General features: G+C 38.9%; 2 protein-coding genes across 6 annotated transcripts in view; one reads left to right on the top strand and one right to left on the bottom strand.

Moving 5' to 3' along the window:
- LOC125428255 (centromere protein P) overlaps positions 1 to 303 on the bottom strand; it is a 216,178-nt gene extending 215,875 nt beyond the window's left edge. Inside the window, exon 1 of one of the 2 annotated variants that reach the window (XM_048488037.1) lies at positions 138 to 303. The gene's annotated coding sequence lies outside the window, so the exon portion shown is untranslated. Of the gene's footprint in view, positions 1 to 75 lie in introns of both variants that reach the window. The other variant, XM_048488035.1, reaches the window with a different exon arrangement.
- Positions 236 to 19,852, top strand: NOL8 (nucleolar protein 8). Of its 4 annotated transcripts, none has more exons than XM_048488023.1 (17): positions 236 to 302; positions 1,134 to 1,297; positions 1,442 to 1,504; positions 2,850 to 2,928; positions 3,301 to 3,448; positions 3,733 to 3,801; positions 4,847 to 6,565; positions 6,901 to 7,014; positions 7,462 to 7,584; positions 9,019 to 9,103; positions 10,406 to 10,550; positions 11,180 to 11,263; positions 11,808 to 12,091; positions 13,295 to 13,421; positions 14,055 to 14,122; positions 15,390 to 15,472; positions 17,249 to 19,852. In XM_048488023.1, the coding sequence occupies exons 2-17, from the start codon at positions 1,159 to 1,161 to the stop codon at positions 17,300 to 17,302; spliced, it is 3,384 nt and encodes a 1,127-aa protein (XP_048343980.1). In that variant the 5' UTR covers positions 236 to 302; positions 1,134 to 1,158; the 3' UTR covers positions 17,303 to 19,852. The 4 variants fall into 4 exon arrangements, with proteins under 4 accessions (XP_048343980.1, XP_048343981.1, XP_048343979.1 ...); XM_048488024.1 differs by lacking the exon at positions 236 to 302 and adding an exon at positions 491 to 637 and having other exon boundaries at positions 6,901 to 6,972; XM_048488022.1 differs by lacking the exon at positions 236 to 302 and adding an exon at positions 491 to 637.
- Positions 19,853 to 22,463: the final 2,611 nt, after the last annotated feature.

Genomic DNA, 22,463 nt, shown 5'->3' with positions numbered 1-22,463 from the left:
CACAATACCTGGGGAGGGAGCTATAGAAAGAAACAGAAAACATCATCATAAAACCGTTTTAGTTTTTCATCCCACCCGCTTCGAAAGTATGCTGGAGTTATCCAATTCTTCACCACAGAGACAGAAAAGTCCCTCACATGACAGGAGCCCTTTGCGGTTTTTTCCTTTCCTCTTCTCCCCCGTCTCAAAATCTCTTAGTAGCTCAGTCCGCAAGTGTCCTCCGTATACCTGACCGGCTATGAAACAGCGGCCTGAGGGAGGTTCATAGAGATGGGGGAACTGAAACGCACCCGAAACGTCCGGTAAGAATTGAAAACCGCCATAAGTCTCTATGGGCAACTAATTGGTTTAAATTTTGTATCTCAGGGTTGAAAGCTTTTTTTTCGGTTCGAAAAAGGAAGCCAGTCTAAGTCTGTAGCGGAAGTGTAGCAAGAACTGCACGTCCTTTTCGTGTCGAGGGGTTGAGTAGGTTGTTACGTGTTGCGGAACGATGTTTTGAAGAGCTTAGCGGAAGTGGGGGAAGGTAAATAAGGAACGCCTTGAGAAAGCCATGCTGTGAATGGCAGGAAGAAACTCTCGTTGGGGAGAGTCCAGGGGAGCTTGGCTGAGTGGACCGGGAGACGTAGTAAGACCTAAGGCAAGTTTTTGTGAATCGGGTTTGTTCATAGAAGCAAACTTTTTATTTTATTTGTGCCGACCCTCGGTTAGACCCAAAGCGAGAGAGCGCCAGAGTTAGTGGTGTTGCTGTAGCTCAGGTTTAAAGATCCCTGTTGGTTTCAGCAAGCCTTACTTTTTGCCTGTTGTAGATCTTTTTGTCCGGTTCCGGTCGTGTTTACTGGAATGAAGCCCTTTCCTGCTAAGGTTTGCATGTTAGTGGAGATAGCGTGTTAGTAGAAATGTACGGGTTTTTTTAGCGTAACTATAGCGAACTTGTTTTCTACTTCTTTTCAGATGTGGCAACTGGTTCGTGTCTCTTAAAATGTCAAATACTGTAAAGATTCGTGTTTTAAACTCAGAAATTCACATGTGGAAAACAGAGATTGTTATAAGAGTTCATAAAGCGTGCCAAGGTGCATTGAGAGGTGTCTGTTCAATCTGATCTATATTTTCATTTTGTTCTTTTACATAATTAGAAACCAGGATGTTTGAATTTTGAACATGGATCAAAACCCAGTTGTTAAGCGGCTGTATGTCGGAGGACTTGATCATACAGTTTCTAAAACTGAACTTCAGGAAAGATTTGGCAAGTTTGGAAATGTTACAGACATAGAAATTGTTAACCGGAGAGATGAAGGAGGTAATGTACTTTGATCCTTTAAAAGTTAAAGTACATTCTATTTAATTTCCTATTCAAAACATCATTTCATGTACATCTCCTTGAAAGTGTATGTCTTTTTTTAAAAAATTGATCACTGGAATAATGAGTCCCTTTCTTAAACAGGAAAGCCTACAAAAACATTTGCCTATATCAGCATCACCCTTTCAGAAAAAGAATTTAGAAAATGTAAGTATATCTGTTACGTGATTTTTGTTGACTCTTTATCTCTCCTGTGCAGTCAGTATCTAATAGATACTGAAACAAAGCTAATTAATTATATTAGCAGTGCAGCATGAAGCAGAGATGCTCCATTCTAAGCAAATTGCCTTCAGCAGATTTAGGATATGACTGTGGTTCCTGTAGAAGGGAAAACTCTTGTTGAACAGTAGAATATTTTAACTTGAGTGCAACTTGAGTATTAACTTGAGTATTTTTTCCTTACTTATTTGCTTCACATGGGCAGCCCAATCCAAAGGAGGGGAGGCAGTAGAGTAGCAGCCGGGAACAATGCCACAGCACTGGCTCCAAAGAAGGAATCTGTGGTGCAGGCACCTGGGAGAAGCAGAAACTCCTATGTCTTGTGGGAAAACTCGTAGCTGCGTATGACTTACACCACCCTTTTCTGTGCTGCTGAAGTTGGGTGTTCCTGGGCTGAAACTGTACTGGGAGCCAACTAAAGTCGCCTACACCCCCACCCTGGAATGCTTTCAGCCATGCAGATGCGGGCTCCTGTGATGGAGGAGTGTCAGTGTATGTGGCACCTTCCAGATGCGGGCACCACACAGTTGAATAGCACCCGGCCACTGGCATAATAGCCCCTCCTCCAGAAAAGACATCTGCATTGGTGCAGTCCCACACAGTGTCCAAAACCCCTAGGGGATGGGGCGGTTTAAAAACCTAATAAATAAATAAATAAATAAATAAATAAATAAATAAATAAATAAATAAAACTCCATTCGTCTCCCACTTTGAATCACACAGTAAATTTCTATGTTTAGCTTAAGTTTAGAACAACCTGTACAATTACATTAAAACCCTTCAGTTCTTTGTTAATATTTATGTCTTCAGTAAGGATAAAATAATATCATACTCTCACTGATGATCGCTGTTAGGGTGCCTTAGAATAAAATGTTTAGTAACTTACCTCTACACGACAACTCTCATGGATGTATTCATCTTCTGTTCATATAACTGTCTGTCTATTTCTTTTGTCATGGTCCCCTTGACCACCTTATCCATCAGAGTTGACCTTCAAACATTCACGCTCCTGCCTTCAAAAGCCCTCTATTGAATCTTTTTAAGTTGCCCCTGCTGTCACAGTCACTTATAGTACAGAAATGTACCCAGTGGCATTTGCAGCTGAGTTGGTGTTCTGAAATCATATTTCCTAGGTCCAGAATTCAACTTCTCAATTTACTAGACTACACTTGTTATCACTTTATTCAATCATAGTTTAACCTAACTTCAAAAGTAATCATGTTAAGTGACTTCAGAGTCTGTGTTAACAAAACTGTTTGCTTGCTATTTGTAGGTATATCTGTGTTGAATAAGACAAAATGGAAAGGTGGAACACTGCAAATAGAATTGGCCAAAGAATGTTTTTTGCACAGGTAATATTAAGTGTTTTGCAAGGAGAATTTTTAGTGAAAACCACTTGATGATGCTTCAGACTATTTTTTGAATTAAACTCTTAATCTGCAAGTGAACAGTCTTTGAGATCTTCTCAAAAATCATAATGTGTCCTTGTAAAAGAATGTTTTAATTTATAAAACTGTATTCTGTTACGTCTGATGAGCCTATGAAGTACACTATATTTAATGTGGATTGTAGTGAGTCATTTGCATGGAGAGAAGGTCGTATTAATTTATTTTGATAGGTGTCTAGGATGTCAGTAAAAAGGAACAAGTTATATTAATCACCCTGCAGACATATAATAGGTATGTGTGCATTTGGACAAAATGAAGTTGTGTGCTGTGATGCAGATTGGCACGGGAGCGTCAAGAGGCCAGTGTGATGAAGGAAAAAATAAGCTGCAATGGCACATCCAACATTCTAGAATCTATGAAGAAATCTGGAGTTGAAGATTTTCATGTAAAAGCAGTACCAGGAACAGAAATACCAGATCATAAGGTAAGGTGATCTTAACGAATAGGAAGGGAGTAAGCTGGTTGATTAGATCATGTCAGTGTGCCTTCTAATTCTAGATTTAACAATGCAATCCTATACATAGTTGTTCCAATTTAAATGCATTCAAATAAGTAAGCTTAGACTAAAGCAGTTTGGCTTGAGATTTATTACACTGTAAATGGCTAGACAAAGTAGATATTGAAATCTGCCAAATCAGCCAGACACTAATTTTGCAAAGTTGCATTACAGTTTCATAAATTATTGTATATTTTCTTTTTGTCTAACAGGACTGGGTTGTTGGCAAGTTTGGAAGAGTTTTGCCTATCCTCCATATGAAAGCACAACACACAAATAAGATATCCTTTATTGAGTATATGATAAATTGGCATAGGTTGTGCCATTAACAGGAAACTGGTTATTCCAACTGGTGGTTATTATGTGACACTGTCTCTGTACCATATATTTATTTATTTGTTCAATTTATATGCTGCTCTCCCAAAAAGGCTCAGAGCAGCTCACAACATTCATACAATACAGTATAAAAGTTACTAACTACCTCAATATGTAGTTATTAAACAGTAAAACATTGGTTATTAAATAATAAAAATATAGCTTTGCTATTGTTTGTCACACTTGTTACTAGATAATCCATAGAAATATTTACTCCATGATCATGAAAAGTTTTAAGAAGAGGGCAAACAATGACATTAAGAAGGCTTTTTTGTATGTTATAACTCTTTACATTCTGTGTGTATCATTTCATTTAATTCTGAACAGTGCTCTCAGTCTTCATTAAAAAATTCACAAAATGGGGCCATGTACAGATACATGTATTTCTCTTCAAATGTGGGGGGAAAGCCCTGAATTTGCCAAAAAATATAGATTCTAAAAAATACATAGTACAATTAAAACCACCTGAAATCACAGAAACAATGCGTTCTTATTTTTAGGGGGGAAAGTGGTACTGAGATCTTTTCAGACCATGTTGTGAGATCTCAGTTGCCTGTTAGGAGTTACCAGCATTATCAAGGATGTCAAGCTTATGTTAGTGTCAGCATGGGGAAGGCAGACAAAATCAAAAAGGCTAAAGATAAAGCTGAAGGTGGGAGGAGTCAGAAAGCATAAGAAGGGGGAGGTGGAAAACTAGGCAAATGGCACCTTAAAAACTAACAACATTTATTCCAGTGTGAGTTTTTATGAGTTAGCAGAGTCACATCAGATGCATAAAAACTGGTGCTGGCATAAATGTTGTTAGTTTTCAAGGCAGCACTGGACTTTTGTTTTATTTTGCTAAGACAGCTACCCTTCTGTGACTGCTTTAGAAAGCATTTTGCTTTTTCTCCAGAATTTTGGAGCTTTTCGAGAGAGAAAAGTTTATTTGTCCTTAATTCGCGCAACAACATTATGAAATATGATCCTTCCAAGTACTGCCACAATCTTAAAAAATTAGATTCAGACCTCAGTGGGACAGTTCCAGTTTCTGAACTCACTTGGCATTTGGACGAAGATGCTAGCATCATGAACAAGAAACGGCAAGGACAATTTCCTGTTTATAAGCCACCTAAAAAAAAAGTGAAGATACAGGACTGTGGTGGTTTGAGTAGTAGAGAATTGAAATCATGTAGCCAGTTTTCATCAAAAAGAGCAAATGTACATATGACAGAACTAGTTCAAAATCACACTCATATTGCAAAGCAGTACAAAGAACCTTCTATGGATCAGAATTTTGTAACAGAATCTTGCAGGAAGAGAAGCAACCTGTCTGAAAGTGATATTGATACTGATGAAGAAATTCGAGCTATATTAACAAAAGAGAAAGGAGTGCAGAAAATGATCCCTAATATTGAGCCTGAAGATAGTATGGAAGTTGTTGGGGAAAATTTTGAATTGAAATATAGTACTCATTGGTCTTTGGGAAAAGCACACAGTATGGAGAAAGTATGCAATGGGGAGCTAAGGAGCATGGAAAACAAATCTGAGTATGATTCAACTGACACTGATGAAATTATAGCTGTGACTCAAACATCAAATCGAAAAAAGAGAAGAAAGGAAGCACTAAATGGGTCTAAGGCCACAAAAGAGAAAACTGGAAGGTTTAAGAAAGGTGTACTTTCACAGGATATATGTTCCAGTTCTTCAGACTTGTATGGGTCAACATCTGACAAACAGAAAGGTGGGGAAAAAGCAACACCAAAAAAGGTAAATTCTGAGATTGTACATGAACAGAGCACAGATGCCAATAAGTGTACATTGGAGAGTGATGATGTATATCTTGCCACAAGTGAATCTGAAGTGGATGAAGATTATGAAACCATGATGAAAAACTGTTACCGACTAGACCTTACATTAGAAGATTTAGAACGATTAGCAGATGAAACTGCTGAATCTTCAGTTGATGATGAATCTTCAGGTGACACTCAATCTAAAACTAAGGAATTTGCACTTAATCATGTCAAAAATATTCCAAAGGCACCCACAGAGTCCCCTGCTCCTAAAAAATGTATTTCTCCAGAAGAAATTCTTGCTGCTATTTTAAAAGAAGACAGTGCTGATGAAGAAAATCCAAAGGAAGGCAAGTCTTGTTTGAAAGTTCAACCTTTTAGAGGAATTGGGTCACTAAGTGAAAATGGAGCCATAAAGAAGCTGACTAAGAGTGAGTCGGATGCACATAAAAGAAAAGCTAGGTGTGATCCCCAGTGCTTGGACTGTGCAATCAAAAATCCTAATTGCAACTTACTCTCATTAAGAAAAATTAAGTCTGACTCTCACAGGGGAAAACGCATAGTAAAAACAGATGAAAATTCTGGCTGCAGCATACTCAACACAGAAGATAGTGCAGCTGAAACCAGTGACAGGAGTGTTCTAGCTGAAACAAAAGTCTCAACCAATCAGAAATCTTTTCCCAAGAGAGCACCAATAGAAATTAGTTGCACAGGTTCAGATTTGAGTGACAACTTGAAGAATATCCTTTTGCAAAGCAGAGAGACGCAGCTAGGTTCCGCTGCAACTGCGTTGGAAAAGCAACAGCAAGACAATAAAAAAAGGCTAGCAGCTTTGCAAGAAAAGCAAAAAGAGAAAGAATTGCAGAAGAGGCTTATTCAGGGAGCTCTTGCCCATCTGGTAATTCTGTTTTAAGTTTTAAAAATGATAATGCTAGGAAAAAATGTTACATTGTGGTATATAAAAATGGTAGGTATGTTTGTACTATAACACATGTGCTTGCTCTGAGAAGCCCGAATTTCAAGGATATCATTCCTTTGGAACATTGTAATAGGAAGAAAACTAAAATTTAAGTTTTTATGTTGAAATCTGTCCACATAACATTTTCCCAGTTTATACTGCCCTTTCCAAGTTACAAGTAAATTGTGCACTTTATCTATTACAATAAATGTATCTCTAATATTAAAACTGCTTATTTTCATAACTGATAATACATTTATCCTTGCTCCCCCAAGGAAACCAAGTCAACAAATAAACAGAAGCACATAGTATTTGATTCAGATGATGAAAGTGAAGCTGAAGTTCTGGTGAGCACTGAGAAATGTTTAGGAGTAAAGCTGCTAGGAAAAGTGAGTAGACTACAAGGGTTTATTCAAAGAAGTTGCTCAAAAATCTCAGACAGGTCTGTTTTATGTAGCCCAGTATGGACAGAGAAAACTCTACAGTCTGTACATTTTTGTATGTTTTTGGATTGGCTGCCAAAATAAATATTCCTTTTCAATGGCAGCTTTCCTAAGTAACTGTATTTGAAAGAGCACTATATTTGTATTAATGTCCTTCCAAGTGATGACTTGGACCTTTACATGCCCCCAAATTCTTTGCTTTCTTAGAAGTTTTCTAAAAGCCTTTTCCTTACAAAAGTTCTTCTTTTAAGGGATTTTTTTAAAAAAAATTCAGAGCTTAATAAATAAAGGTACATTAAGTCTTTGGGGTTGAGGGCAAAAGATGTATGGAAATTCTAAATACCTTTGGAAATACGTTAACTTGCTAAAATAATGTGTACTACTATGCCCAAGGAGTTCACCACTAAAACCTCTGGAAAGCTGTTTGAAAGCAGCGAGGATGAGCCTGATACAGCTGAGGAAGAAGATGACAGATTCAAAATCAAACCTCAGTTTGAGGGTAAAGCTGGTGAGAAGGTCGGTAAATCATTTTATGACTTCCAGTTGAATTATTTTAACAAAACTTTACCTCTAAGCATGCTCAAAAAGTGCTGAATAATTCTTTAGTGCAGTGGTGGCAAACCTATGGCACGGGTGCCAGAGGTGGCAGAGCCCTCTCTGTGGGCACGCACAAACAGAGTCACCCCCCCACCCCACACATCTAGGGCTGCTATGCTCAATTATTAGCATTAAACCTAAGACCTAGTTTTGAGGAAGCAGTGTAGGTAACCCTGTTAAGCACTGTAAACCCCACTGATTTTCATGCAAAGCAATAAAGTGCAATCCTTTACCTGGGAGTAAACTCGGTTGATGGCAATGGGGCTTGCTTCTGAGTAAACCCTCCTAGGGTTGTGATTCACCCATTGGAAGAGTTGCACGGTTGCTTCAAAGCAAAGCCACCAAGTACCACCAAGCTTACTCCCAAGTAACACACGCCTTGGAGCCAACCATTTTTTCTAAAGTAAAACCTCAGTATTCAGGTTAAATTGCCATGTTGGCACTTTGCGATAAATAAGTGGGTTTTGGGTTGCAATTTGAGCACTCGGTCTCGAAAAGGTTCGCCATCGCTGCTTTAGTGTTTAGGGCCAACATAGGAATTGTGATCACTTCATCCATTGTTTGCCGAATCCTGAGCAAATTTTCCCATGAATCAATATTCCTTTTACAGTAACTATTGGTTCTGTCCTTTTATTTCTCTCCATTTGCCTATACACCAGTAGAAGAGTACAACTTATTTTAAAATTATTCTGCAAAAATATGCCATCGTGTTGACATAGCCTTTTCCTGGGGGGTGGCTACCAGTTAATTCATCATTACTGTTGCCTTTACTATTCCTAATAAAGCTGTCACTGCCATTTGGTTCAAAAAGTATACACTCTGTGCTCCTCCAGCATCCTCCCAACATTTCATTTATCAGGAGCAAACTGACCTTTAAAGCCACTGAAGAAAGTCCTGAGGGGCTTATCCTGAGACAGCCCTGAACAGATTTGGTGGGAGCCACCACCACAAGCGATCAGCCCCCATGAGGAGGTAGGAGCTGCTGCCACTTCAAGTTGGCGGCTCCCACCCCACACAAGGCAGACAGGCACAAAGTAGGTGGGAACTACCATCACTACGAGTTAGTCCACTAGGAGAGAGCTGCTACTGCTGTAAACCTGAGACTTGAGTAATCTACTCTGACCTGTATAAGGTGGACACATGCAAAGTGGAGGCTATGCTGAGCCAGCTCCTTCCGTCCCAAATATGAAAATTCCTTCACTTGTTGGATTTTTTCACCATTCAAAGCTAATCTGAACAATTTTTTTTATGGGGGAAGACAACAAGTTTAGTTTTCTGATAGTAGTGATCTAAGTACAACTAAAATGAGATATAAACTACTGAAGAATGGGTACCAACTCTTTGTTGTTTCAGCTCATGCAGTTACAGTCACGATTTGGCACAGATGAAAGATTTCGTATGGATGCTCGCTTCCTTGAAAGTGACAGCAAACCAGAAGGTTAGATATGGCCTTGTTTCTTCTGGAGAGTACTTTGTAGAATTTTGTTAAAACAGAGCCTTGTTTGCTGTAAAGTTTGTGAAGAAATTCCAGTGATTGTTATTCACTTCTTTACTTGGCTGGAACAGTATTAAACTCTGTGTCCATGTTCAGCCTGCTATAGAGGATGGGGTGGTGGGGTGAGACAGTTGAACAGAAATGGTTACCTCTTAACCATGTTATCAACACAGACATATTCCATTTTAAGGAGACGTAGTATCATTTCTGTGTTTTTATTTATTATTTAATTACCAGGAATATATTTTTGAAAGTGATTAACTGAAAATATATTTAAAACAATATGGATTATACAAACATTGAAAAAATCCAGTTAAGTCTTCAGTATTAGTCATAAGATTGATACTCAGAGTTGTCAAAAACTACAATAGAAACTACTGTAAACAATGGAACAGTGGTAAAACTACAATAGAAGGGCACTTCTCAATTTCGTCTTATAGGCATAGGGAGACGGAATTACTCTTCTGCACTAGTGGAAAGTGCTGCTAAGTCAGCTGACTTATAGTGACCCCACAGCGTTTTTAAGGCAAGAAACCTTTGGAAGTGGTTTGCCATTGCCTGGCTCCTTGTGGGCTGTGAGAGTTCTAAATCTGTGGTGGCGAACCTTTGACACTCCAGATGTTATGGAGTACAATTCCCATCAGCCCCTGCCAGCATGGTCAATTGGCCATTCTGGCAGGGGCTGATGGGAATTGTAGTCCATAACATCTGGAGTGCCAAAGGTTCGCCACCACTGTTCTAAGTGAACTGTGACTGGCCCAAGGTCACTAGCAGACTTCATTGAAAATTTTATTTGTTGCTTCATTTATACCTTCCTTTCTTCCCATTTGGGAGCCAAAGCAGCTTACATTGTTCTCCCCATCATTTTATTCTCACAACAGCCTTCTGAAGTAGGTTATCCAACAAGGTTATCCAACAAGCTTCCATGGCAGACTGGCAATTTGAACCTGAGTCTCCTGGATCTTAGTCCAACATTCTAACCACTACACCACACTATTTTTACTGTGTATGTGTAAAAGATTTTCCAGAGAGTATTTGATGGTTGGTAAATTGCTTTGTCAGCCTTCATTTTAGTGTGTTTCTGTTCTGTGTGATTTTAATTGTGTATTTTAAAAATCCTGTAAATTGGACTATGATGTTTTGTGTTCTTGCAACCTATTGCTGCATTGTTAGCCACCTTGACTGAAAGGACTATGACAGGAAACTTATGTTTTAAATAAAGTATTGTTATTTTTTAAATCTTAGATGAATTAAAGAAATTGGAAATAGATGAAGAGGAGGAGCTTGCATTGGAGAAAAAGAAGAATCTTGAGATCTTGAAAAATGTTCTGCATATCGATATAGAACATCCCAAGCCTAGCAAGCAGGCTGCAAGTGCCAAAAAATTCAAGTATGTACCTGTTTTACTTACACATAAAAGTTTTAACTCTCCTAAGCACTGGATTCAGGGGTAGCCTCTCAATTCCAAAATAATGTTCCTTTTAAATGGGTCTTGTTTTCTGTAGTATCATCTTGGATTAGAATTTCTAGAATAGTAAAAGTGCTCTGTCATCATGACAAACCATACCACAGCCTTGAGATTAGATTTCTAGGTATAGCTCTGAAGGTTACAGGTCAGTATCCTATTTATAATCAGGCTAACTCTAGCTACACAGCTTAAGTGGTTACCTGATCATTTGGAGAAATCAAATGCATTTGTGTAAATCATAGTTCAGCTATCTGTCCTACCATCCTATCAGAGGTTGTGCGTGAAAAGTAGCAAGCCAAAAAGAGGGTTGCCAAGGCAACAGGCACTTGATTGCTCCTGACCCTGGCACTGTGCATTATTGAACCCATTGCATCTTTTCCCCATCCTACTTAACTAGATTTGATCAGTAAAATATTTATTTTGTGGTAGTGCATCTGATGAAATCTATTAATATTTTTTCAAAAATTGTTGATAGAAGTGCAAAGATTGGTAAATTGAGAGACTGCATCCAGATAATAACGAATGCCTATGTTTCATTCTTTTTACTGTAGGGATATTAACACCCTACGCTATGATCCTACAAGGCAGGACCATGCCATGTTTGAAAGAAAGCCAGAAACTACTGAAAAAGAAAGGCAAGTATTCCATTAGTAGCTTGTTGGAGTGGTTACTCAGCAACTGAACTGTTCTCCATCACTTCGTTCCTGATACCCACCCATCTCATACAGTGGTAATTGCATTAATGGATTTAACTTGCTTGAACAAGTAACTAGGAGAGATAACTGTTTTTAGGAGGGACGGAATGATTTCAGAACTATCTCTTCATAATGAACCAGACTTCACAAAAAATGTGGACTACTTTTTAAGATTTTATATTGGGAGAGATGGAGTGTCTTTAAAAGGGGTAGCGGACCTTGCCCAGTTCTACTCAATTCATCACACCAACACCAACCTCATTACTTTTTGCCTTTGAGGTTTCAAAACTTTTGACCCAGTAGTGCTTTCTTGGTGGACCCAAAGTGGCTGCTGGGGAACATGATCAACAGCTACTTCCACCATGGGAAGTCTTCATCCACAAGACATCTTTAGACATGAACTCCTGAAAAATAGTCCTATGAGATAATGTTTTTATAGGTTAACTGTGTTGCATTACGACTCTCTTGTGTTTAATTTCTCCAGTAAAGCAAAGAAAAAGAAAAAGAGGGAGGAGGCCCAGAAGCTTCCTGAAGTTTCTAAAGAAATATTTTATGATGTTGCTGTTGATTTGAGAAAAGTACTTGAATCTACTAAACGGAACGAAAAACCAGAAATAAAACCCTGGGATAAACATGATGATGTGAAAGAAGCAATTCCAGTTGATCTAGAACCTTCAAACAAAGATAAAAGTAACACACAAGAAGAAACTTGCGGCTTCACATTTTCCTTTTTTGGTGCTGAAGAGAGGATATCACCTGTGAAAGAAGGTACCAGAGCTTATTTTAAGGCAATTGTCAGAACTGAGAAGTTGTGTTTTATTTTCAACCTTGTCCACACAACCTGAGCAGTAACTATCTGAAATAATTAAGGGGGTTGATTTCAGCCTGGTTAAGGTTTAACTTGAGCCAATCATATATAGTTTGATACAAGCTTCAAGTGACATCTTTCACAATTCTTTTCTAAGAACTGCGTTTGGCCCACAGTGAGAAACACCAAAAGTGCATCTAAGGAATGGGACAGAAGTGTTTGTATAAACAGATTTGTGAACTGTACAGAAGTTCAGATGTCTCTTTACCTTGGAAAACTGTAATTATGTAGAGAATGTGTGAGCCCCCTTTCAAGAAGAAAATCACAGAACAGTTGATGCTAGTCTTTGGGCATTCTTGATAACCTGGGTCATCTGAGCCTTCCATGAACCCATCCATTGATTTTGCTTTATGGTATGCATTGCTCAGGGTGGTATGGTATGCATTGCTCAGGGTGTTAGTGAGACCAAACCTAGGGAAAGCTTGGTTATGTTGCTGTACCAAGACAGGGTAAGCCTTGACAAATACTCAGTATCTCCAGTAAAAATTCTATTTGAAGCTAGACTACTATGATGAGCTTTTTCTTGGGTTGCCCATTATTACAAAGGAGAGATTTAAGCTTGGTCATCCTGAAGATAGAGATGAACGGCCAGGAGCATATTACACTAGCACTGACCATCGTTTGCTCCCATTCTTTATGTAAGGAGCTGTTGATAATCTGTTAAGCCATATCAAAAAGACTGCTACCTCTATTTTGCACAATGATCTATAAGACTCTCTGGGAACCTTCTCTTAAATATACCACCAGTCTGCCAAAACATGCCCACAGATGTTCACAAAAAGACATTGTCAGGAACTGTTTCTCCACTTAGGATGTTTTCTTCAAGTGGCTGCTTAAATCCCAACCCTGTGAATATTTCAAGACATGTAAGTGTAAGCCTATTGAAATATTCTCTCAGAGAATAAAACAGCCTCTGGTTGCCTAGAGCCCCATACTAGGATCCACATGGAATTAGGATGATGACCATCAAGCAAGGAAAGATTAATTTTCTAGCGTAATTGTCCTGTTTGACAACAAAAATCTGTAGGCTTTTTTTTTCTTCTGCAATCTTTCTATACAGAAAGGAAAGCATAAGTTACTCATTCTAGTCTTTTGTTTCATAGAACCGTATCAAATTGAAACAATAAAGCCTTCAAAAGTTTCGTGGCAAGAAGATCTACGTTTCCAGGATAGTAGTTCAGAAGATGATGATGTGCCAGACGTGGTTGAAAGAGAATATGTTAAAGAAATGTAAATGACATTTAAATATTAGAATTTATAGGATATGAGGCTAAATGCTAACTATGCAGTGATCTCTAGACCAAGTGCCATTTCCCCCCTTTCAAATTAACCCCATTATCCATATTACAGGATGTCACAAGCAGTGACCAAACAGCATACCACTGATGTTCACATAGATGAAGAATGTATTTAGATGAAATCAATGTTAAAATCTTCCCAGAGTTGCTTCCTAGCCTGTTCTGGCAGATGATCCTTCCCTGGACTAAAAAGGATATTTTAGATCCTACCTAAGAAAACAGTTACAGGGAACATTTTGCCAGCTGTTGTTCAGAATTTTATGTTGAATGACACATTGAAATGCAAATAGAATGTCTATCTTGCAACTGCTTCAGGATAAGAACCACTTTTTATTACCATTCCTTGATCTTAGGCAGAAGAAAAAGGACATTGGTTTGCTACCTAAACATTTCTGATATGGTGGCTGCTGTGGATACATTTGATACTTAGATTTACAATTCAGGAAATATACTAATTTTTCAATTCAATTTTACATTATTAATTGAGAGTTTTTAACTTTTCTCAGCATTTGAGGAACAATCTTGTTTTCTTCTCAGGCACAAAAATATTTTGTTTCTTTTTTAGGTCTCCAGCTGCACCACGCTCAGACATTAGATTTTTCTTCTTCTCTGAAGATGATGATAGATTAAAAGGTACAGATATGCATCAACAGAAACTACTCAGTGACATAACTGATCAATAGTACATCTGTGTATATGTTTAAAAGATTTGTTCCTAGCTCTCAAGAGTTTAGAAGAGATCAGAGAATACCAGACATTGAAGTGATGAAAGGGGAATTGACATGCAGAAACAGTTTTCTGAGGTTCATGAAAACAAAAGAAAGACATCTGGCAGTTCAATTGATGAAAATACTCCAGCTAATTTCCTTCAGAAGCAGAGCCTTTCAGTAATTGTTGCTGCAATTAGTGGAATGTGCTCCAAGAAGTGTTCACCTGGTTTCTTCAGTAACTTTATTCGGGAGATAGGTACAGGTGAAGATATTTTATTCTGCCATTCTTTTGATGAACGTTTGAACTGATAAGGAATTCTAATACACTTCTATTTTGAATATTGTTATGGTTGTTAATGTTGTGATTTGGGTTGTAATCTATGCAAGCACAGTAGTGCCTATGGAAAGAAACTGTTAGTAGCAGCTGAAGAAAGTGAAAATAAATCACTGCACAACTGAACAATCATATCTTGAACTAAGAACATAAGACCGATCATGCTGGATCAAATCATTGGTACAGTCTAGTTCATTATCTTGTTAAACAAGGTAACTGGCCAGACATACCTGGAATGCCTGCAATAAAGAAATTGAGGTCAAAGCCTTCCCCGCACTGCCCCGCCCCTTGATTGCTCCACATTATTCAGATGGTTACTGCCTCTGCTGAACATGGATGCTTCATTTAGTTACCACGGGTAATCTTCCACAAATGTGCTTAATTCCCTTTTAAAGCTAACTAAAATAGTAACTATCACTATATTATATGACAATGAATCCAACGAGTTAATCACTCCTTGACTTCAGAAGTGCTTCCTGTTGTCTCTCCTGAATGTATAGCTCAGCAAGTTCATTGGATGGCTACAAGTTCTGGTATTTGTGTGGAGAGTGTGAGGTTTCTTTCTATACAACCGATGCCTAAAGATGTAACTCCCTTATTGATTGTTCCCCAAACTACTTCAGACTTACCAGTGTATATTCAAAGCTAGATTCTTAGTCCCTTTGTACATCATTTTACACTTGCCTTCAGTTTTATCTTCTATTTTGTCACCCACTCATCCAGCAGGTGGCACAACGAACACCTCATCAAGAGTGACTGTTGGGTTTCTGTACTGTAATAACTTGCTTGTTGATTCTTAGAGATACTGAAAGATTAAAATAAGAAAAACTTAATTTTTAAAAAATCTCCTATCCAGAGGGCCCAAAACTCTTCTGCCGATCGTCTAACCTGGATGAAGAGAGAGATGATTGGGAAAGCAGGCGCCAAATGTTAATTGAAGTATGTGCAATTGACAAAATAAGTTGGTCTGTCCTGAATTGTTTACCTGTGAAATAGGTTGTTGTTACAATTGATACACACAATTTTTAAAAATAGAATACAAATCTTGACAGCTATACAAGTAGTTCTAATAGCATATAAGTAAAATAGGCAGTTTCACTGTGGCCATTGAGTCTGTTGTGTGTATATACAATATGCTTGCTTCTTAAAATGTATATTCTGCTTTTCTTTTAGGAAAAACAAAGCAAAGTGGCTCATATATTGCAAACATTATCAAACTATTTCACAAACCATTAATTAGGATAGAGTGAGACACAATGTAAAGTGAAAATGGGTAATGAATAAAACTTCAGACAACGGAACCATTAAAATATTCATCAAAATCTTTTTTAAAAGTTATAGTAGTTTTCTAATTGGGTTTCAACAGGACTCCTTTGGGAGGGAATTCCACCACTGTGGGATCACCATTCTTTATGCTATTATAGATTTTTATATTGGACTGGCATGACATGCTAGCATGTGGGAGAAGAAGCTCCCCATGACTCAATGGATCCAGGCTATACAGAGCTTTTATAAATTGCAAGATAACTTTCAGTAAGTGGATACATTTTCTCTTAACACTTAAATAAGAGACTGGAGATAGCATAACAAAATACCACATTTTTCCAGCATGTCTCTGAATTCAAATATATTTGATTTATAATTATATCGAATGGCCTGAGAAGTCTCACTTTCCAAATCAGACTCTAATCAATATTAATTTATCAAGGCAAGCAGTATGGTAGCAGTCACAAAACCAGCCTGAATTTTCACTATAATAGATTTAAAAGGCTCTCTGATTCTGATTAATTTATCTTTAACCTAGTTTAGTGAGGTACCTTATGTAGTTAATAGTAATAATAAGAGCCAGCATGGTGTAGTGGTTAAGAGCAGGTGGATTCTAATCTGGAGAACCGGGTTTGTTTCTCCACTCCTCCACCTGAGTGGCAGAGGCTTATCTGGTGAATCAGATGTGTTTCCGCACTCCTACATTCCTGCTGGGTGATCTTGGGCTAGTCACAGGCCCTTTCCGCACAGCAACGGTGCGGGGGTGCATCAGCATAAACAATGCTGACGCACCCCCCTGGGACTGTTCACATGGACGGTCCCAGGAGGGCAGCAGGCGGCAGCACAGCCTTCGCACAGGTTGCGCCGTCACCAAACGCCTGCCTTGTCTCCTGGCTTCCAGCTCGTCGCAGAAGCCGGAAGCCAGGAGACAAGGTAGGCGTTCGGGAAAGCGGGGGGGATGGCGCCTTTCAGCTGCTGCCGTTCGCACGGCAGCAGTTGGAAGCCGCTGTTTCCGAAATACCTCGCTCAGGGAGTGAGGTTCGGAAACAGCGGCTTCGCTCCGCTCGGGGGTTGCGAGGCTGCCACTGCTGCGATGTTGCGGCGGCGGCCGTGCGAACCCCTCCCAAGGGACGCTGTTTTTAGCGTCCCTGGGACGCTTTATTCCGCCCGTGCGGAAACAGCCACAGTTCTTCAGAACTCCCTCAGCCACACCTACCTCACAAGGTATATGTTGCAGGGAGAGGAAGGGAAAGGAGCTTGTAAGCAACCTTAAGTCTCCTTACAGGAGAATGGTGGGGTATAAATCCAAAACTTTTATTCTTCTTTATTGGTAGTTTTCATTCATGTTTTTCAAACCATACAATATAGAGCTAGCTAGAAGCTGGAATGTTCAAAATACTGACATAAATGTAGTTACCAGATGTTAATTTTAACATATATCTCTTTCAGGATTGTCGAAAGAAACATAAAGATGCTAGAAGGAAAGTCAAAGTAAAGCACTGAATGTGGCAGACAAGGGAATCGGAGACTTATCAGAAATCTTGGAGATACTCCAACTTTTAATGCAAACAATTAAGGAAACCACAGGAAACTTGCTGATTATTTGAAAATAAAAATGGGAGACCATGTACAGTGTCTGTGTAAAACTATAAAGGTCTGAGATGGTGAAGCTTTTAATGTTTATATCTCTGTATATTATATACATGTTTACCATTGATTATAGGCTACTGGAAGATTCTTAAGCAAGAATGGCATTGTGTATTGGCAGTAGTTGTCATCTTTTCAGGGTGGAGCTAAACAATTTAGCCTCCATGTAACATACTTGGAAAAGGACTAAATTCTGGTACCATTCATGCATACAGATGCTATAGCATCATATAGCAACTTTTGGAGGCATTTGTTACATCTTGCAGCTCATTCGCTCTGGTGTCTCAGTGGTTTGCCAAATGGTGTTGCAGAGAGTCCAATCTATGTGAATGTATTCAGTTAAATACATTGTATTAGTGCTTTGACTTCATGATTCTTTTTTGAATGTAAAATTATTTTTGCATCTTGAATTCCAGCTCCCTGTTGTGAAGAACAGATCTAAGACTACAGTCTTAATACACCTCCCAAATCCAGTAAAGTGTTTTGAGAAGACAGGGGTGGATATAGTAGTGGCTTGATTGGAATAAACATATTTAGGAAAGGAAATCCAAAGCCAGTAAAGCAGAAGTATTGCCATTGGGGTGTGGATAAAACTTCCAGGCTGGTTATAGCCTTCTAGAATGGATGATTACACCCAACTTAAAGAAGGCTAAAGGATTACACCCAACTTAAAAGAGGTTAAATTTGGCACATAGTCGATCAGCATCAGGTTTAGCATCCATTGAAGTATCCTCATTTCCATGACACGAAGGGCTTGTTCATGTTTTCTTGTTGCTGGCCAGGATTCAGCTCCGTACAGTGCTACTGGGTGAACAACTGTTTTGTAGATTTTTACTTTGAGGTGTTCAGGCATTTTCTTGTCACACAAAATGCCAGTGGTTTGCCACCATTTAAGCCACGCAGTATTGACTTGTGACCGGGCATCTGTCAATGTGTTTCCATCAGCTGAAAGCAGTGATCCAGGGTATTTGAATTTGGTGACCTTGTTTAATTTCTGGCTGCTGATTTCAATTGTTCCATTTGTTTGGGGGTCACATTCGAGGTATTCAGTTTTTGGAATGTCCATGACTGCAACTGTTGCTGTAGCACCTGGCGGTCTTTGTTGGCAAGTACGACATCATCAGCATACAGAAGTGTCCATGGGTTTGCAAGTCAGTGGTAAGAGTATCCATGCAGAGTATAAACAGCAATGGTGATAGGGCAGAGCCTTGATGTATGCTGACACTGATGTTAAAAGGTAGGGAGGTTCCTGCTGGACACCGCACCATGCTTGTTACTTTGCTATATAGCATTTGCATCCATTGCACATATTCTTCTGGGATTCCATGGGTTCTTAGTGCATGCCATATGAGAGCATGAGGGACCCTATCAAAGGCTTTTTCCAGGTCCAGGAAAGCCAGGTGCAGTGGTATTTTCTTTTCTCTATGTTTTTCCATTAACAGTCGGGTGGCATGTATAGCATCAGTAGTACCACAGCCCATGATGAAACCGCATTGGTTTGGTGTGATGGATATGTGATTTCGCATTTGTTGATCTAATATTCTCTCGAATATTTTCATTGCATGACAGAGTAGGCATATTGGTCTGTAGTTTCTACAGTCGTATACGTCTCCTTTTCTTTTCCAGATAGGTATGGTTGTGCTGATTGTCCAGGCATTAGGGAGTTTCTTTTCTTCAATTATGCAATTAAACAGTGAAGCAAGAAAAGTGGCACCCTTCTCTTTGAGCATTTTCCATATTTCTATTGGAACGTCATCTGGACCAGTGGTTTTCCCGTTCTTCATTTTCTTGGTGGCCTTGTTTACCTCAGTGGAACTGGGCCCAAGGTTGGTAGTGCACTTATTATTGGTGGATAGGGGAACTCGGTGTTGCTGATGCTGGTGAAGTATTCACACCACCCTTGGAGGATATTAAGGTGGGTGCACAGCAGTTTTCCATCCTCGCTTTTGACTTGAAAGACATGGTTTATGTCTGGCATGATTTGGCGAGTCAGTACACCATATTTGTTCCTTCTGGTGTATGTAGCTTGTCATATACATTCTGGTAGTGCTCATTCTGATCTTGATAGATCAGCTGACTATAAAAATGTCTTCCTTTTGAAATTCTGCTGTAAAATAAAGCCATACATTATATTCCCCCACCCCCACCACCCAGTTGAAACTTTATAGAGAACTTCAAACTTGTAAATGTTTATATATGTATATATTTTAATATACTACTTTTTCTATAAATTATAATATCCTTATTGAGTTTGTGTATGTTATTGCTGAATACTGAAATGTCATATGCTGTAACATTTTCAACCATTTGTCAGTGGCACAGATTAGAAAGACAGTAACTAATGTTGAACTGGTAACATTCTTGCTAACTTGTAATAAATAATTTCTTGGTTAGACTGTTCAGTCAGTTGCTGAGCTGGACATTTTAAATGGGTGACTTGGATGACTTGGTAAAAGGGTGACTTAGTAAAAAGGTGATTTTACAGTATTATAGTAGTAAAGTCCAGAGGGAAGCATAAGTAACTTTGATAAAATCAGTTGAAATACTAAATCTTCAGAAAGCAGAGCCTCTTGCATGATTTTTCCATATATAAGTAGCACATAATTGGGATTTCAAACTCCCAAGGGGGATTGCCAATTCCTGGTTTCTATTCCAAAAATTGTGTGGAAAAATCAGTCCTTTAAGGATTCTGAAAGCTTGTTGCTTAGCAGCCAGTTCCAAGATTTTAGATCGAATTTTTTAAATACACCACCTACTGAGAATCTTATTGTACTATTTGAAGTATTAACACAGAACATTGTCGATGCTCTGTCAAGGCAAACCCGTATTGTTGTTGAATATTGGAAGCCCAAAACTTTTGATAGTTATAGATTACGAGAATTTAGTGCTCTAAAGCGGCAACTTAGACAGCTGTTTAGTAAATGTAAGAGAAGAGAAATTGATTCCCTCCCCAATATGTATTTTGCCCTTAGAACAAATCTTACCCAGCTTGTGCAGGAAAAACGGGAAGCTTCTGCAAAAGCTAATTGGGACAAACTTTTTCACTCCATCAAAAAGAGGGATAACAAAGGATTTTGGGCCATAGTTGCTAGCCATTCACGCGCAACTACTCCTGTGATAACGATAGATCCTCAATCTTGGTATAGTTATTTCCAAGATCTTTATTCTGCAATCAAGGATCCTATAGACATAATTTGACGTGAACCGCCTGTAATTTCATCTTGTTGGGACCCTGTCTCTGCAAATGAGATCACAACCTTAATTGAACAGCTTAAATTGAGGAAGGCCCCTGGCCTGGATGCTCTCCCACCAGAGATATACAAATGCTTCAGTGAATGGTGGGCGCCCCTGCTAGCTTCGGTTTTAACTACGGTGAATGAGGTATGTAGAATTCCTAATGCTTGGACCAATGCCATTCTCGTCCCTATTTACAAAAAAGGCTGCTCCACTATTCCTTCTAACTATAGGCCCATTAGCCTATTATCCATTGTGGGAAAACTATATGCTAAATATCTCTCAAACAAACTAACCCTATGGGCTAATGGAAATAAGATTATTGGTCCGGAACAAATTGGGTTTACTAAAGGAAAATCTACATTAGACCATGTCATACTTCTAAATATGATGATATCTAAGTATGTCTCAAGGGGCAAATCCAACTTGTATGTTGCCTTTCTAGACCTAAAAGGGGCATTTGACTCAGTGAGCAGGGAACTTCTATGGGAAAAACTTACAAAAATGGGCATAGATGGCAGGCTGCTTGCCCTTGTTAAAGCCTTGTATACTAACACTATCTTCCAAGTGAGATGTGATCCATCAGGAAAATTAACACCAAAAATTCAATCTTCCAAAGGCGTCAAACAAGGCTGCGTGTTGGCCCCTCTTCTATTTAATTTGTTTATTAATGATTTGTCCCTTGACCTGAGATCGGTCAATGCACCTTGCCCCAGCTTTGGTAATGTGACTCTACCATTGCTCTTATTTGCAGATGATGCACTATTACTCTCGAGAACGAAGTCGGGCCTAAATAGACTGCTGTCTAAATGTAACAACTATTGTACACGGAATTCATTACTTATTAACCCTGCCAAATCTAAAGTGATTGTGTTTGCTAACACCTATAAACCTAGCAGATGGATACTCGATGGTGCATCTGTCGAACAAGTTAAGTTCTGTAAATACTTGGGAGTTGTTTTTCACCACAAAGCCCATTGGTCCAAACATAGAGACCTAGCTATGAAAGCTCGTAGAGCTACTGTGGCAGGAGTTGAGAATTTCTTTTTTACAAAAGGTAACGGGTTTATTCCTGTCGCAGTGAAAGTTTTCAATATGAAAGTTATTCCTCAATTGTTGTATGGGATCCCCTTGTGGATCAATGCTTGGAATCATAACGTTGAGAGGATTCAGTCAGCTCTCCTATATAAAATATTTGGAGTGCCACATTGTATTCCATATACCGTACTCTGTCTGGAAGCGGGACAACATCTCCTAGCTCTGAAAGCCTGGCTGGTTACCTTGAAGTTTTGGGTCGCCTGTGCTTTAACTCAGATACTGACAGTCTTATATATCTTATCCTCCCTCAGCTTCATGAATCTAAGTGGTGGCGAGCAGTGGAAACTAAAATACTTTCCTTGGGATTTTCCTGGGAAGCCTTGCAAATGCTGCCTGCTCCTGAAATCTTCTCTCAATTAAAAAGGCGACTGCTAGATCAAGAGTTTCAAGTTCTGCAGGACAAGGCGAGAAGCAATTGCTCCCCCCTCTTTTTAAATATCAAATATATTGCTTGACTGCCCCAAATACAAGGGATCTAGGACCAGACTTTTTGCTCTTTGTCCTGTAATCTTTAATGAATACTCTACTGTGGGGAAGATTACGTTTTTACTAAACAATTCCGCCTCCGAGATTTTAACTTTTGTAGCTAGGTTCCTTATAGAAACTTTGAAATGATTATCTGCGATGGTTCTCGTGTATGGGATACTTGTTTGGACAATGTTGGCTGTTATATGGATTCTATGCC

Source organism: Sphaerodactylus townsendi, linkage group LG03, assembly GCF_021028975.2.
Source record: "Sphaerodactylus townsendi isolate TG3544 linkage group LG03, MPM_Stown_v2.3, whole genome shotgun sequence".
Taxonomy (NCBI): Eukaryota; Metazoa; Chordata; class Lepidosauria; order Squamata; family Sphaerodactylidae; genus Sphaerodactylus; species Sphaerodactylus townsendi.
This window is presented reverse-complemented; position numbering and strand designations above follow the sequence as displayed.

Bases quoted from the DNA above. Each gene is read 5' to 3' on its own strand.
- NOL8 (XM_048488023.1), top strand. From the start codon at position 1,159: ATGGATCAAAACCCAGTTGTTAAGCGGCTGTATGTCGGAGGACTTGAT. The intron at 1,298-1,441 runs GTAATGTACTTT...TTTCTTAAACAG, and splicing joins TAACCGGAGAGATGAAGGAG to GAAAGCCTACAAAAACATTT. The intron at 14,123-15,389 runs GTACAGATATGC...TCTCCTATCCAG, and splicing joins AGATGATGATAGATTAAAAG to AGGGCCCAAAACTCTTCTGC.